General features: G+C 50.4%; 1 protein-coding gene across 2 annotated transcripts; it reads left to right on the top strand.

The window, feature by feature from the left end:
• The first annotated feature begins 764 nt into the window (after positions 1-764).
• On the top strand, positions 765-10391 carry C1QTNF6 (C1q and TNF related 6). 2 transcript variants are annotated; one of them, XM_071730190.1, is made up of 3 exons: positions 765-1671; positions 5513-5750; positions 7337-10391. In XM_071730190.1, the coding sequence occupies exons 2-3, from the start codon at positions 5519-5521 to the stop codon at positions 7882-7884; spliced, it is 780 nt and encodes a 259-aa protein (XP_071586291.1). In that variant the 5' UTR covers positions 765-1671; positions 5513-5518; the 3' UTR covers positions 7885-10391. The 2 variants fall into 2 exon arrangements, with proteins under 2 accessions (XP_071586291.1, XP_071586300.1); XM_071730199.1 differs by lacking the exon at positions 765-1671 and adding an exon at positions 4583-4756.
• Positions 10392-12601: the final 2210 nt, after the last annotated feature.

The following is a 12601-nucleotide window of genomic DNA, read 5'->3' as shown; positions in this document are numbered from 1 at the left end:
TCTTGTCTTAACCACTGTACAACTTTCTCAGCATTCCTTTTGAGAGCTAAGATTCCCCCAAAGTAGTGACCTACTGAGGATAACTGCAGTCCAGGAGTTTGTGCTGGGGGGATAGCACAGTGGTAAAAACTTGTGGGTGGATAGTGGTGGGTGGGAGGAGGAGGCGTTTGGATGCATTCATTCAGATGCAGAGAAGCAGAAGGCAGCAGGCTGGGCTGAAGGTTATATTTAAGAACTGTCTCAAATAGGCTACAATGTCACCTGGTATCTCCCACCCAGCCAAGCTATTGGGCCTAGATGCTCACAAGGCAGCAAAGTCTTCCTGGTTGCAGCAGGGTTAGAGCTTGTAGTCACATGCAGAATTTAGGGTGGGTAGCAGCACAGTCTCTAGTCTGAGTAGTCTTGCAGGCAGGGTCACAGGGTCGGGGTAGGAGATGGGACACTCACGCTGGAAAAGGTCCCTATGGAGAGAGGGGCAGCCTGGGTGATGCTCCCTTAGTTTCAAGGCGTCTCCAGCTGACACAGATATCAGCAAGTCTCTGATAGACCATTCAGCTGTGTTTGGAAGACATGAGGTGTCTTGGACTAGCTGTGGGGGCAGTGGGAAGTGGGTGACAAGTTCCCACTTTCATTCTCAGTGCTGGAAACTGCCAAGTCTAGCAACACCTTGACTCTAGCAATGAGCACAGGTGAATGGCTCTTCCAGCTGCTCCTCAGCCACGTGGCATTTTGGCGATGCACAGAAAAAAATGTAGTGTCTTTGCCAGGCCTTGATCTCTGTGTGACACAGCCCAGGCTGCTGAGCTGCCTGCAGCAGAAATCCCTGCTGGCAGAAGTGCACTCAAACTTGGCAGCAGCCTGCGGAAAGAGTTGCTCCCGGTTGGTCCAGGCCCCACATGGGCAGAAGTTATGAGAGAAATGTAGCCATGCAGCTGACATCCAATGGGCCTGCCCGTGCTCAGAGACGTACAGCATATTCTAAGCCAGTAATTTCATACCATGTTGGTGCTCTTGGGTAACAAGGGCTGGCTATTACACAAACTTTGTGCACAGCTGCAGAGTGCACAGGCTGGAAAAGATTTGACTTCCCAGCCCGATTTGACTGCAGCAGTCCCCATGCAGACCCACTGATGTTACAGAGTAACCTGGGGTCTCCCCAAAATACTAAGGCATAAAAAACACACCGCCACCTTTCCATGTCCCAGGTGTCCCCCTCTTTGTCTGCAGGCTGAAAGAGCAAGCTGGAGGGACCCAGAGCAGTGACAGAGAGGAGGTGAGTGCGGAGCAGTGCTGCTCACCACTTCCCAGCTCTTGAAACATGTGTGAGCTGTCTTTTCAAGAGCATCAAAGGCAGTAGCTACAAGCCTGAACTTTGCTTCCAGAAGGAATCAGCTGTTGAGCTAAGCAAATGCTGATGCTATTCAGGGTGGGTGGAAGAAGGAAGGGAAGGAGGGAAAGAGAGCCAAGCTGACACGGGCCAGATCAGAGGGGGGAGGCACTCACAAAGGCCTCAGAGGCAGGATGGAAAAGACAGTAATTACATAAGAGCACTTGGCCAGCATCTGTCTGGAGTCAGCTGGGCCCCACCAGCCCTCCCTCCCTGTGCTGCTAACCAGGAGCAGCTGAGGATACAGATTACCCAGCGCTGGACCCCTCCAGAAGGGAGCAGAGGTAAGAGGTCCTCCACTTTCTTCCTAATCCCCCCTCCCTGGCTTTCAATGTTTTTGGAGAGTGGGAGCAGAGGGGTGGGAAGAGAGGAAAGGGAAAGCAGCTGTGGTTGAGGAGAAGGAGCCAGGAAGGGAAGAGAAGGGACTGTTTCTCTGCCTCTTGGTGGGGATAATACCTTGCCTTGGGAGTATTTGGTGAGGGAGGAGGAGTGAAGAATGAGTACGTGGGTGCTAGTGGGTGGGTGAGAGCATGTGCTGAAGAGCAGGGGGTCAATATGTGCTGCAGGGGAGCTGAGCAGGAGGTTGAAAGGGGAGGAAACATCCAAGCAATTTCCTTCCTTCAGTACCTGTGGCAGAAAGGGTTAATCGGATGGAGGAAGTCACTAGGGGACAGCCAGGCTTTTTCCTGCTACTATGCCCTGTAGGGGGGAGGGGGATGGGGAGGTGCAGGAGAAGGGAGGAAATGTAGAAGGAGGATGAAGCAGCTGCTTTTGAGCAGGGATTGTTGCAGTACAATCTGGCCAGAGCTTCCCTGGGCTGCCTCCAAGGCAGAGTATGCGATGAGGAAAAGGAAAGATTGCTAAGCACACGAGGTGCCTTCAGGCTTGGGTTACCCTTAAAAGCGTGGCTGGCACAGGTTTTTTTGGATAACATTCTCAAAACTTCTGCCTTTGAGCGTTTGGCCATGCAAGCCAAAATCTCTTGTTAATGGGGCTGTCCTGGCAAAATGCTGCTGGTACAGCCAGTCCCCTTCAAGGAGCGGGGAGATATTACCCTGCCAAAAGTGTCTTTATTGGCATAAACTGCTGCCCAGCTGGGCAATGCCACCAGCACAAGGCTTTGTTGGCTGGCTCCCCGTGGGTCCCTGTTCAGCTTAAACAAGACATTAAATACAAAGCTTTGCTCACTGTCCACTGTGGGCTGTTCTTGCAGTCAGATGAGAAAAAGGCAAAGGCCCCAGCCGACGAGGTTCTCTACAAAGAGCTCTTGTTTGGTTGTCAGCAGCTCAGGACTCCAGATGGAAAGGTGAGATGGAAACGAGGGCAATGACCTTCCCTGCTACCTGTTCCCCTTGGAGAGGCTGAGGAGGCCAGATGTAAGGCACAGAGCTGCAAAAGAGGGTAATGTCATGCTTGGAAATAAGCCAGGCAGGAAAACCCGAGGGAGTGAGCCAGTGCAATAGCTTTGATGAGACAAAGAGGAACTCTGCCTTCACTGTTGGTCTCTGAGTTTTCATCCACCCCAGAAAATGTATTGGTTTTCAACAATAGTACTGTCAACTGCCAAAATCCCCAGAAGCAGCAGGCAGGAAAAGAGAAGACAACACAACTGATCATGAAACCCCCCTGCTGTCAGCTGGCTCCAGTAGCAAGAAGTGCTGCCCTAACCCTTCCCCCTCTCATTGTCCAAAAGGAGAAACTGAGGCACAGGCAGATGCAGGAGACTTGGAGTGGGTCTCATTGCATGTCAGTGATGGAGCCCAGCAAGAAAGTCACGGGCACAGCAGCTAATTTCTTGGTCCTTTTCCCACCCTGTCTGGGAGGCATGTTCACTCCCGATTCATTGAGCTCCAGCCTGACAGGCAGCCTGAGAATCTCTCCAGGCCTCCCAGCCCCCCTTCCTCCCTTCCCCCCAGCTTGCAGCACATATTTTCCCAGAGTTTTCCGCTTGCTTCTCCAGTGGTGCTGGGGTCCTGCCAAACGCCAGCCACTTGCTGGGAAATGGGGCCTCCCATTCCCAAACCAAACAAACGGGAGAAGGAAAACAGAAAGAAAAAAGTCTCAGGCACACGTAGACATGCACAAAACCCTTTTCCCCTCAGAAGCCTTGGAGCCTTCTTGCAGCTTCTCTTAGAAACTGCAGGAGGCACAGTGCTGACTCGGCGCTTCTGGAACCCCTGGAACAGGAGAGCTATTGACCATCCTTGCTTCAGCCTCCCAGAGATACAGATGTGCACCCCACCGTGTGTAAGTTCCAAAAAATGGTTTGATGAAGGATAAGACACCTCCCCCCCCTCCCCCCCAAATCCTATAGTGTAAGAAAAGTCTTCTGTGTGTGCCCTCCACATGCCTTCCCCCCACAATGCCCTCATTCCCAGGTTCTGGTGCAGCCACGTTGTACTCACTCCAACAGCCCAAGTACAACGTCAGCTTGGCGCCAGGCTGAGGCCAAAGATCATGGCCAGGGTTTGCTCCAGATCCTCAGCTTTGCTGCCGGGCAGCTTTCCAGGCACACCCCTCCTGTGCAAATTGATCAGCTGGGGACCTGACCTGGGGATGTGACCAGAGAATGACACGGACCTGACCTTAGGATGTGACCGGGGTTGATGACCATGTGCTGGAGTGCAAGGCTTGGGGCTCTGCCCAGGGAAAGGAGATGACCAGAGAGGGAAAAAATTATTCCTTTCCCACTTGGCAGATAAGTCTGCTAGGAACAGCATGCCTGAAGCAAGAGCCTGCAGTGACCTGCAGAAGAAACAATGCAGGAGAGAATGGAAGGTGAAGAAGTTTGGGGAGTAAGAGTGGGACTGGCACACGTAGGGAGAGAGCAGGGCTGTGCATGGGACAAGAAAAGGAGGGCAGAATCCTGATCCATCCCACCTGAAGGAAAGCCTCTCCCTTGCACCGATGCACCCTTTACCCTTCCTGAGATGCTTGGGGTGGGACACTGCCCTGCTGCCTGCTCACGTTTTGCACAGTGCACAAACTCTGCTGCCTGCAGTTTTCTGAGCAGGGCTAGGCTGTTAGGAAGCGAAAAGGCTTCATCAACAACAACAAAAAAGAAAACCCACCATAAAACAAATAAAAAACATACAGAAGGAAAAGGCACTACCTAGGAAAGAGTTAAAAAGGCGCCGAGGAAACCCAAGCCCGTTTGCAAGGGAGAGCGCCCAAAGCCAGGGAGAGAAAGGGAGGGAGAGAGGAGGGAGCAGGTCCAGCCCCGCTTTGCTGCACCCAGCCAGCACTCAGCAGTGCCTGTGCCAAGAACCAGCTTTCTTAAAGCCATGGGCCCGGGGGCCGGCTGTGCAGGCGGAGGGGAGCCCGGCAGCAGCGGCTGGGAAGCAGGGAGGGGAGCCCGCAGCCTCCGGGGTGAGCTGCCGTGATGTGCCGGGATGCAGGCGTAGGGAACGGGGAGCCGAGAAAGGGGCTTTCTCAGCTTGTTTGCGTGTCTGTCTTTCTGTAAGCGTCCTTCTCGGCAGGCTGCCTGCTCCCAGCTTCCCCTCCTTCACCCTCTGCGGTGGAGCAGCTCCCCTCCGGTCTCTCTGCAAAAGGCCTGGTGCTCCTCTCGGAGGAGAGGGACAGCCCTTTGGGAAAGAGCTGGGGTTTGGTTGAGAATACAGCTGGGCATTGGGAGGGGGGGAGAGGGGCTGAGGCACAGAGAGGGGTTTGGTAGGGGGGAAGGAGAGGGATGAAGTTTGCAGCTGGAACAGGGAGGGTTGTTGGGTCAAACCCCTGTAAGAAGTTGATACCTAGTGGTATCTGGACTGGAAAAGCTTTTGTGTGCATTTTTTGCTAAAGGGGCTGTGTGGTTCACCATGTCTCCTTCTTCAATCCCAGCCTGGGGACTGAATGCACTAGTGGCTCCAGTGGTTTGCCTAGGGAAGGTCAAGCCCTCTTGGTCTGGGCAGAAGGACACAGAGCATCCTCTTGGGCCATGTGGTTGGTACTCAGATTGCAGCCCTGAGACTCCAGAGACTTCAAGCATCTAAAGTCCCTCCACAGCACAATGCAATTTCACTCCACCCCTGGCTCCAAGCATAGAAAGCTGTTTTGTGGTGATCTCTGCACTATTCCATGTCCTCCCCTTCTTATACCTCACTTTGGTACTTCCTTGTATCTTCTCAGGTCACCATGGGCATAATTTATCTGTGCACACCCCTGGCCTTCCTCCTTCTCACTCTTGTTGTGCTTGGGGCACCCACTGATGAAGCCAGCCTCACAGAACCAGCCCATGGTGCTTGCAAACGCTGCTGTGACCCACTGGACCCTTCCACAGATGCTCCACAGCTCCCTCCCAGCCGCCACCACTTGCCATACCCAATGCCAGAGGTCCGTCCATATATCAACATCACCATACTGAAGGGTAAGTGTTTGTCTTGGCCCCAGGATGCCAAGGCCTGCTCCGGGACTGGTAACACTGCAGTGAAGGTGACAGCTGGGCTGCTGGCATGATGGTTATGCTGACTGCAAGATGCCACCCTGAAGGGTATGTGCCCACACACACTGTGTTCAGAGTTTCAGTGTTTTGTGCTGTGATCAAGAGTAGCCTAGGGAGGAGGGAAGTCAGTCCATATTCATGATGTGACCTCAGTGTCTCAGGATGCTGCCTGCTGCCAGCTCTTTCTCCCTGATAGCACAGGAGTGGCAGTAGGAGCCTCTTGCCATGCCAGGAGGACACCTTCCTCACCTCAGACTTCAGAGTCTGCAGTGCCTGAGATAAAGAAGCAGTTCTATCCAGCTGCAAAATAAGCAGGTTTGGAGGGTAGGCACTGGCACCTGGGAAGGCTGTGGGGAAGCCTTCTCCAGCTCCATGGGTCACATGCATTTTGGAGCAGGAGGAGAACAAGGAGAGGCAGCAGCTATTGCAAGGACCTCCAGGCTCATTCCACCCTGCTGGCTTGGATAGCTGGAAAAGGCTCCCTATTTTAGACCAGCTCCTCCCTTCAGGGCTCTCCTTTTAACCTTTGCTGTGGGCAAAAGCCTGTTCCCAGCTGGATCCTACTCCAGTCCTTGATCGTTGTGGTTCCTCTGGGCTAGCTGGGCAGATGCTCCGCCTTCCCTGCCCAGCCTGGAAATAGCTGCAACCCATCAAAGCTCAGCAGTGTGCCTGGGAGAGACACAGGCCTGGACTGGAGTGGGGTGTTTCAGGGGGACCTGCAATCCTACATAGGGGGTGAAGACAGAGGGAAAGAGCACGGCACAGGTTTGGGATGCTGTAGCTTGCATTGGAGGCTGCTCTGGCCCCATCTCTTCTCTCTGTACACAAAGTGCATTCTGCTGCTGCTCTCTCTCTGTATTGATGAATATTCCAGTATGTGACAGGCAACATGCACAAACCCCAGGGCAGAACTGTAGTATTAATTATACAGTATGCCCAAAGCATGCCAATATTGTAAAAGTACCACTCCTCTAACTTGCATTTCACCATTTGCTTAGTCCAGCTTGGATCTTTTGCCTCTGGCCCATCCAGTTATCCCTCTCTAGTCATGTTCTCCCACAGACATTTAGCACTTCTCCTTCTCCAGCCTACAGCAAAACAGTGTGCACACTACATAGAGAATTAGGTCAAAGAAGAGGGGTGTAGGATACACATGGTCTGTGGTGGAGGTAAAGGAATGTGGAGGGGGAGGAAGAAGTCAAGGGCCCCAGTGGTACTTTGCACAGCGAGGCTCCCACTCAGGCTGAGGTCTCCAAGGGACAGGTCCTAGTGCTTCCAGCAAGGCCATAACATGTGAGGAGCAGAAGGTTCATAAAAGATCCTAGTTGTACTCAGAGCTACATTAACTACTTTCCCATGAAACACAATGATTTTGTGACCTTCAGGAACTTTCCTTCTTCTGGCTTTGCCCCATCCTTGTACAATCCTTTGCTTCCTTATTAGGCTTTCTCACCACCAATTCCACCTCTCTGGTGTCACACAGGAGTTTTGTCCTCTGCTTTGTCTTGCAGGAGAGAAAGGAGACCGGGGAGAGCCTGGAATGCCAGGGAAATGGGGCAAAGAAGGACCACGAGGCGAACGAGGTGCCCAGGGCCAGAAAGGCAGTAAAGGACAGATGGGCACAGCTGGAGAACCCTGCAAGCATCAGTACGCTGCCTTCTCTGTTGGTCGCAAGAAAGCACTGCACAGCAGTGAGGGCTTCCAGGTCTTGATCTTTGACACTGTCTTTGTCAACCTCTATAGCCACTTCGACATGTTCAATGGTAAATTCTACTGCTATGTAGGTGGACTTTACTATTTCAGTCTCAATGTCCACACCTGGAATTTCAAGGAGACCTACATGCACATCATGCACAATGAGGAAGAGGCAGTCATCTTGTATGCCCAACCCAGTGACCGTAGCATCATGCAGAGCCAGAGCCTCATGCTGGAGCTCCAGGAAAAGGATGAGATCTGGGTGAGGCTCTACAAGCGGGAGCGGGAGAATGCCATTTACAGTGATGATGTTGATGTGTACATCACCTTCAATGGGTACCTGATCAAGCCCAGCCTTGACTAACTCCACACCTCCTCCCTGGGGCCTCTTTGCCCTTTTCCTTCTTCCTCTCTCTCTCTTTACTGCCCGCAACCACTGCAAATCACTTGGAAATGGGCCTGTGAAGTCTCAGGCACTGAGTGTGAAAATTGCCACGCTGGCTCCCACCTCACACGCTCTTGTAGCCAGGCCTGTATCTGTCCACTTGCAGCATGACACTACCATCTCTTGGCCCCTCACCTCATGACCCCAGCATAGGTTACTGGCTTCTTCTAAATCTGCCAGTGAGCTGTGTATGGAATTTAGGGTCCTAGAGCAGGAGAAAAGCCAAAGTGCTGCTCTTGGAGGTGTGTCCCTCCTTGGCAATTTATACCCAAAGGACTCCCATAGAAAGGGCTAGAAAATCCCCACTGCCCAGGTGCATCCTGGCCCCTCTTCCTCCCAATGAGACATACCAGCTTTGCAGCCTGCAACATGGCCTTAATGTCACCTCTCAAACATGTAGTCTGGAGAGTAGACTGGGGTCTGATGGCTTCCAGTGGCATAAGGAAGATAGAGGATGGTGAGAGACAATACTGCCTTTCCAAAAAGGGAGCTTTTGACTGCATGAATTATATCATTGACTTTCCTTAGATACTCTCCTGGGTCATAGTGACCAGGTTGGCTGTAAAATTTAGGCCTGGTGAGATTGGCCTCTTCTCTCACAACTCTAGCTCTTTGAAGAGATGAAAGGCCAGACACTCAGTGAGTGTCTTCAGAGGCATCTTCCCTTGAATCAGTAGAGCCCACCAGTCTATTCCCACTATGAGTTTTAAATTCAGAATGAGAGAGAGAGCCAAGCCTCCCAAACCTCCCCTGGGGTGCTACTCAGTCTCAGTCCCCCAGCTGTGGGAAACCAGTCCAGATAGTGACCCTGAATCTCCTCTCCTCTTTGGCCCTTCCATTGGTATCAGCAGTTATCCCTAGCATTAGCTGATGTGAGGGGAGAGCCAGACCCTGGCTCCTGCCTGCCATTACCTTGTCCTCCTGAAGGTGGTTCTCCCACATTGGTATTGAGAGACCACTATGTCAGGATCTTAGCGGGAAGCTGTAAGGGCAGTCAGTCACAGTTATATCAGTTCCAACTCTGGGCAAGTTGGCACCTCTTTGCCTCTGTGAAAAGACATAGAGGTGACACTACAGCACCTTGCCCCAGGCTTACAAGCTTCCCTGCCATGTGCTCTGTGCCTTTTTCTGGCAAACTCATCAGAGCAACTGAGAAACGCATGTGGCTAAAACAAATCCTTGCTCTTCTTGACAGGCTGGAGATGTCACGGTGGGAAAGGAATGCCAGTGGTAGGGGTTTTAGTACCATTTGTACTGGGCTCATACCGCTCTTGCTCACATCCCTCTGGGATTCCAACAGTCCTGAGGGGAGCAGATGAGGCTGACTCAGTACTTTGGGAAATCTACTTCCACATGTTGTGATGCTCACAGAAAGAACAGTGCCAGGAGTTGTCTCTTTTTTGAGTCTCAGGACAGGACAAGCAGGAGAAATTGTATTTCTCCTCTGCCCATCACTGTTAATGAAATCTTCTGATTTACATAACTTCTGAGGTCCCATAATTAGCCATGGTCTCTGCCTATAGCATCTGGGACTATAAGAGCTCTCTAACAGGAGATACACATCATTTCACAGGACTAGGTCCAGTACACTCAGCACAGGATAGCAAAGGCACAGGGACCCAGGCTAAATATTAAAAAAAAACAACTTGAGAGAATTGCAGGACAGTTTCTCTCTGTTTACTCACCTGCCCTGCTTTACTAAAGAAGCTGTACAGACTGGAATGAGTTTCAGGTACTTTCCGGGTGGACCTGGATCTTCCTCACCACTGTCACTGAGGCAATGGGTATAAAAATGAAGTTTTACAGAGGCAAAGCTGGGTTTTTCCCAGGGAAATATTTGATGATGGCATCGTGGGAACTAAAGGAGACTATGAAAGTCTTCCCCTCCCTTAGCAGGTCAAGCATGTGGAATTGCTCAGAGGAACAATTTCAGACAGTAGAGAGGAAGCAGCCTTCTGGAGGTGATGCTCAGGAACTGAATCCCTTTCTCTCTTCCTCAACAAGCTGCGAATCCAGATAGTGTCTATTTAGAGTGTATAGTGCCCCTGCACCTCCCTGAAGTTAAGCAACACTCTCTAACACTAAATATCTCCAGAAAGAAATTTCCTTCTTCCTCCTTTTCTATTTGGTGTTTGAATGCCAGTGATGAGTAAGCAGCCAGACAGTGCCTGATGCACATAAGAGAGGAGGGCAGGGAGAATCAAAGGGTATGTTTAACAGGCTTCTTGGTGCTAAACAAGAGGGCAATCCCTTGGTGCTAAATCAGATTTCAGGAGTTTGGGTGCTTTCTGGAAGGTGTAGTAGGCTGAGTTGCAATGTACTGTGGAATCAATGGTGCTCTATGTTACAAAACCAAACAAACTCTGAAAACTTTTGTATATATATTATTTTCAGTGGTATTAAACTTTTTCCCTGGTTGTTTTGCACTTAGGTTTGTTTTTTGCTCCCAACTCATTCCTTTTAGCTCTTGTTATTGCCAAATAGTGCAATAAAAAAGACACTGACTCAAAAAGAAAGGGGGTCAAACTCAGGTCTGAAACTTTGCTGGGCAATCTTCTGCAGTCTTCTATCTGTTTCCTTTGTGGAGAACCACAACTTTAAAGTTTTATAATACTTTGACACGCTTCTAATTAGGACAATTCTGTATTCTGGTAAAGCCTTAAGCAAATTCAAGGAAGTATTCTTTGGAAATCACAAAAAGACACAAATAAACAAAAAACCCAGGACAACACAATACCTTGTAAGATTAGGATTCAGCTACTTAACTAATTCTGTTGAAGAAGGCTGGGCTAATGCTGGACTTTTCTTAAGGGGGATCAGACCCTTTATCTTGTGAAATTTTTAGCAAAGCCTTCTGTCAGGTGTTCAATATGCATGTGTGTTTTCTGTTTTCCTCATGGCTCTTTTTTTTTCTCTGACAAGAGGTAAAAGCCAGGCTGTACAGATTTAAAAGGGACACTGAACTGTTGACTTGACACTTGAGCTTGCTAACTATGGGGTGGAGAGCAGTTCCAGCATTCATATGGACATACATTTTGGAAGTCGTGTGTGTGAAAGACTTGATGTTCACTTCAGAGATGAAAAGACAAGTGATGGTTGACCATAAAGCTGGGGAAAATGAGGAAACCTGAAAGGGGAGCAGTCACATGGAGGCCTGAATGGAAGATCTAGGAAGGGTAGAGTCCTAAGGTCAAGGAGATGCCTATTGAGGTCTCACTGTAGGTCAAAATGTAAGTGGGGATGTTTTGGTTTTTTAGCATCTCTGAGCTGTGGACTGAGAGGACTCCTGTTAAGTGGAGGAATGGACAAGAAAACAAGAGGAGATGGCCATATAGGACCTTCTGTTTTGAGTTAAATGTATCTTCACATAACTTATCCTGTGGTTTGACATGCACCAGATGCTTCATTTGGCAAGGGATGGAAAACATAATCATACACATCCTTGCAGGCCTCTTTGGTCCTGTGACAGGCACAGGGTTAGGGCTATATATATCCGAGTACATACAATACTCTGTCAGATCAGGATTGCAGATTTATTCATGTTTTTTATTTACCTCTTAGGAAGCAGATGCAAATGTGTCCCCAGGAAATTCAGGGGTTGTGTTTGTATGCGCTTTTGGCCCCTTGAGGTGACATGCTGGTAGATTGGAGGTGCCTTCATCACACTCAGAAAAGTTGAGGAGTGAGGGAAGAGGGAGGAGTGGAAATGTGGGGCCAGACCTTCTAGAAAAGTATTCTATGATCCAGTCCTTCAGCCTGACCACTTTGAGGGGAAAGTGCCACCTGAAGAATCTCTTCAGGCAAATCCCTTGGAGCTAACATGTACACATGACAAATGGACTCTGTAGCTGGTGCCACCCATCACATCACAGATGCCTCTCTGGAGAGTTGCCATTAAGTGAGGCTCAGCCCAGGCAAGGTGGATTCTGCAATACTCTTGAAGAAATGAGAGCTAAACTGGCTCAGAGCAATCCTACTGCCCTGCCAGCAGGTGCAGCCATGCCCTGACAGCCACAAGACCTCCATTCACCTCGTCCATTCCGGAGCTGGGTCCTTTTCCATGCAATGGGGCTGCTGAGGGGTATGTGAGCTGCAGGAGATAGCACCTCTCTCCTGGGCAAATCAATAAGCACTAACCCTGAGGCCATACCTCTCTTTTTCCCCAGAAAGACAGGTCCAAGCTCTGCTGCAAAGGGCTGTGTGGCCACATCTGAAGTTTGTTCAAGTGTTTGGCCAAGGGGCTCTTTAAACTGGCTTCCTGCAGGCTTGTGGTCTTGAAGGTATGAAAGAGAGGGGTGGGAGAGGAGGCAAAGGGCAGGATATGGTGGTGTCTCTGGGGAAGGAAGCACATGTCAGAGACAGCTCAGGAGAAAGCAAAAGCCCTGCAATATCTCCTTACTCTGTGACAGCTTTGGGAATGGTGACAAGAGAAGCAGACCAAGAAAAAGAGTATAAAATTAAAGCTTTGACCCTGCTGCAGGCATTTAGGTGGACATGGATGCATTTGTCTGCACGCAAAGCACCAGGAAGGGTAGGAGTGCATCATGGCAGGACCTGGCTCAGCATCTCCCCTGACCATTTAAGGGTGAGCCCAGCAGATGCCAGCAGAACCCCCATCTCCCACCATCATTTGCAT

The sequence above is a fragment of the Heliangelus exortis genome, chromosome 1, assembly GCF_036169615.1.
Source record: "Heliangelus exortis chromosome 1, bHelExo1.hap1, whole genome shotgun sequence".
In the NCBI taxonomy this organism is placed as follows: Eukaryota; Metazoa; Chordata; class Aves; order Apodiformes; family Trochilidae; genus Heliangelus; species Heliangelus exortis.
The sequence above is the reverse complement of the archived record's forward strand: the minus strand, read 5'-3'. Positions and strand labels throughout refer to the sequence as shown.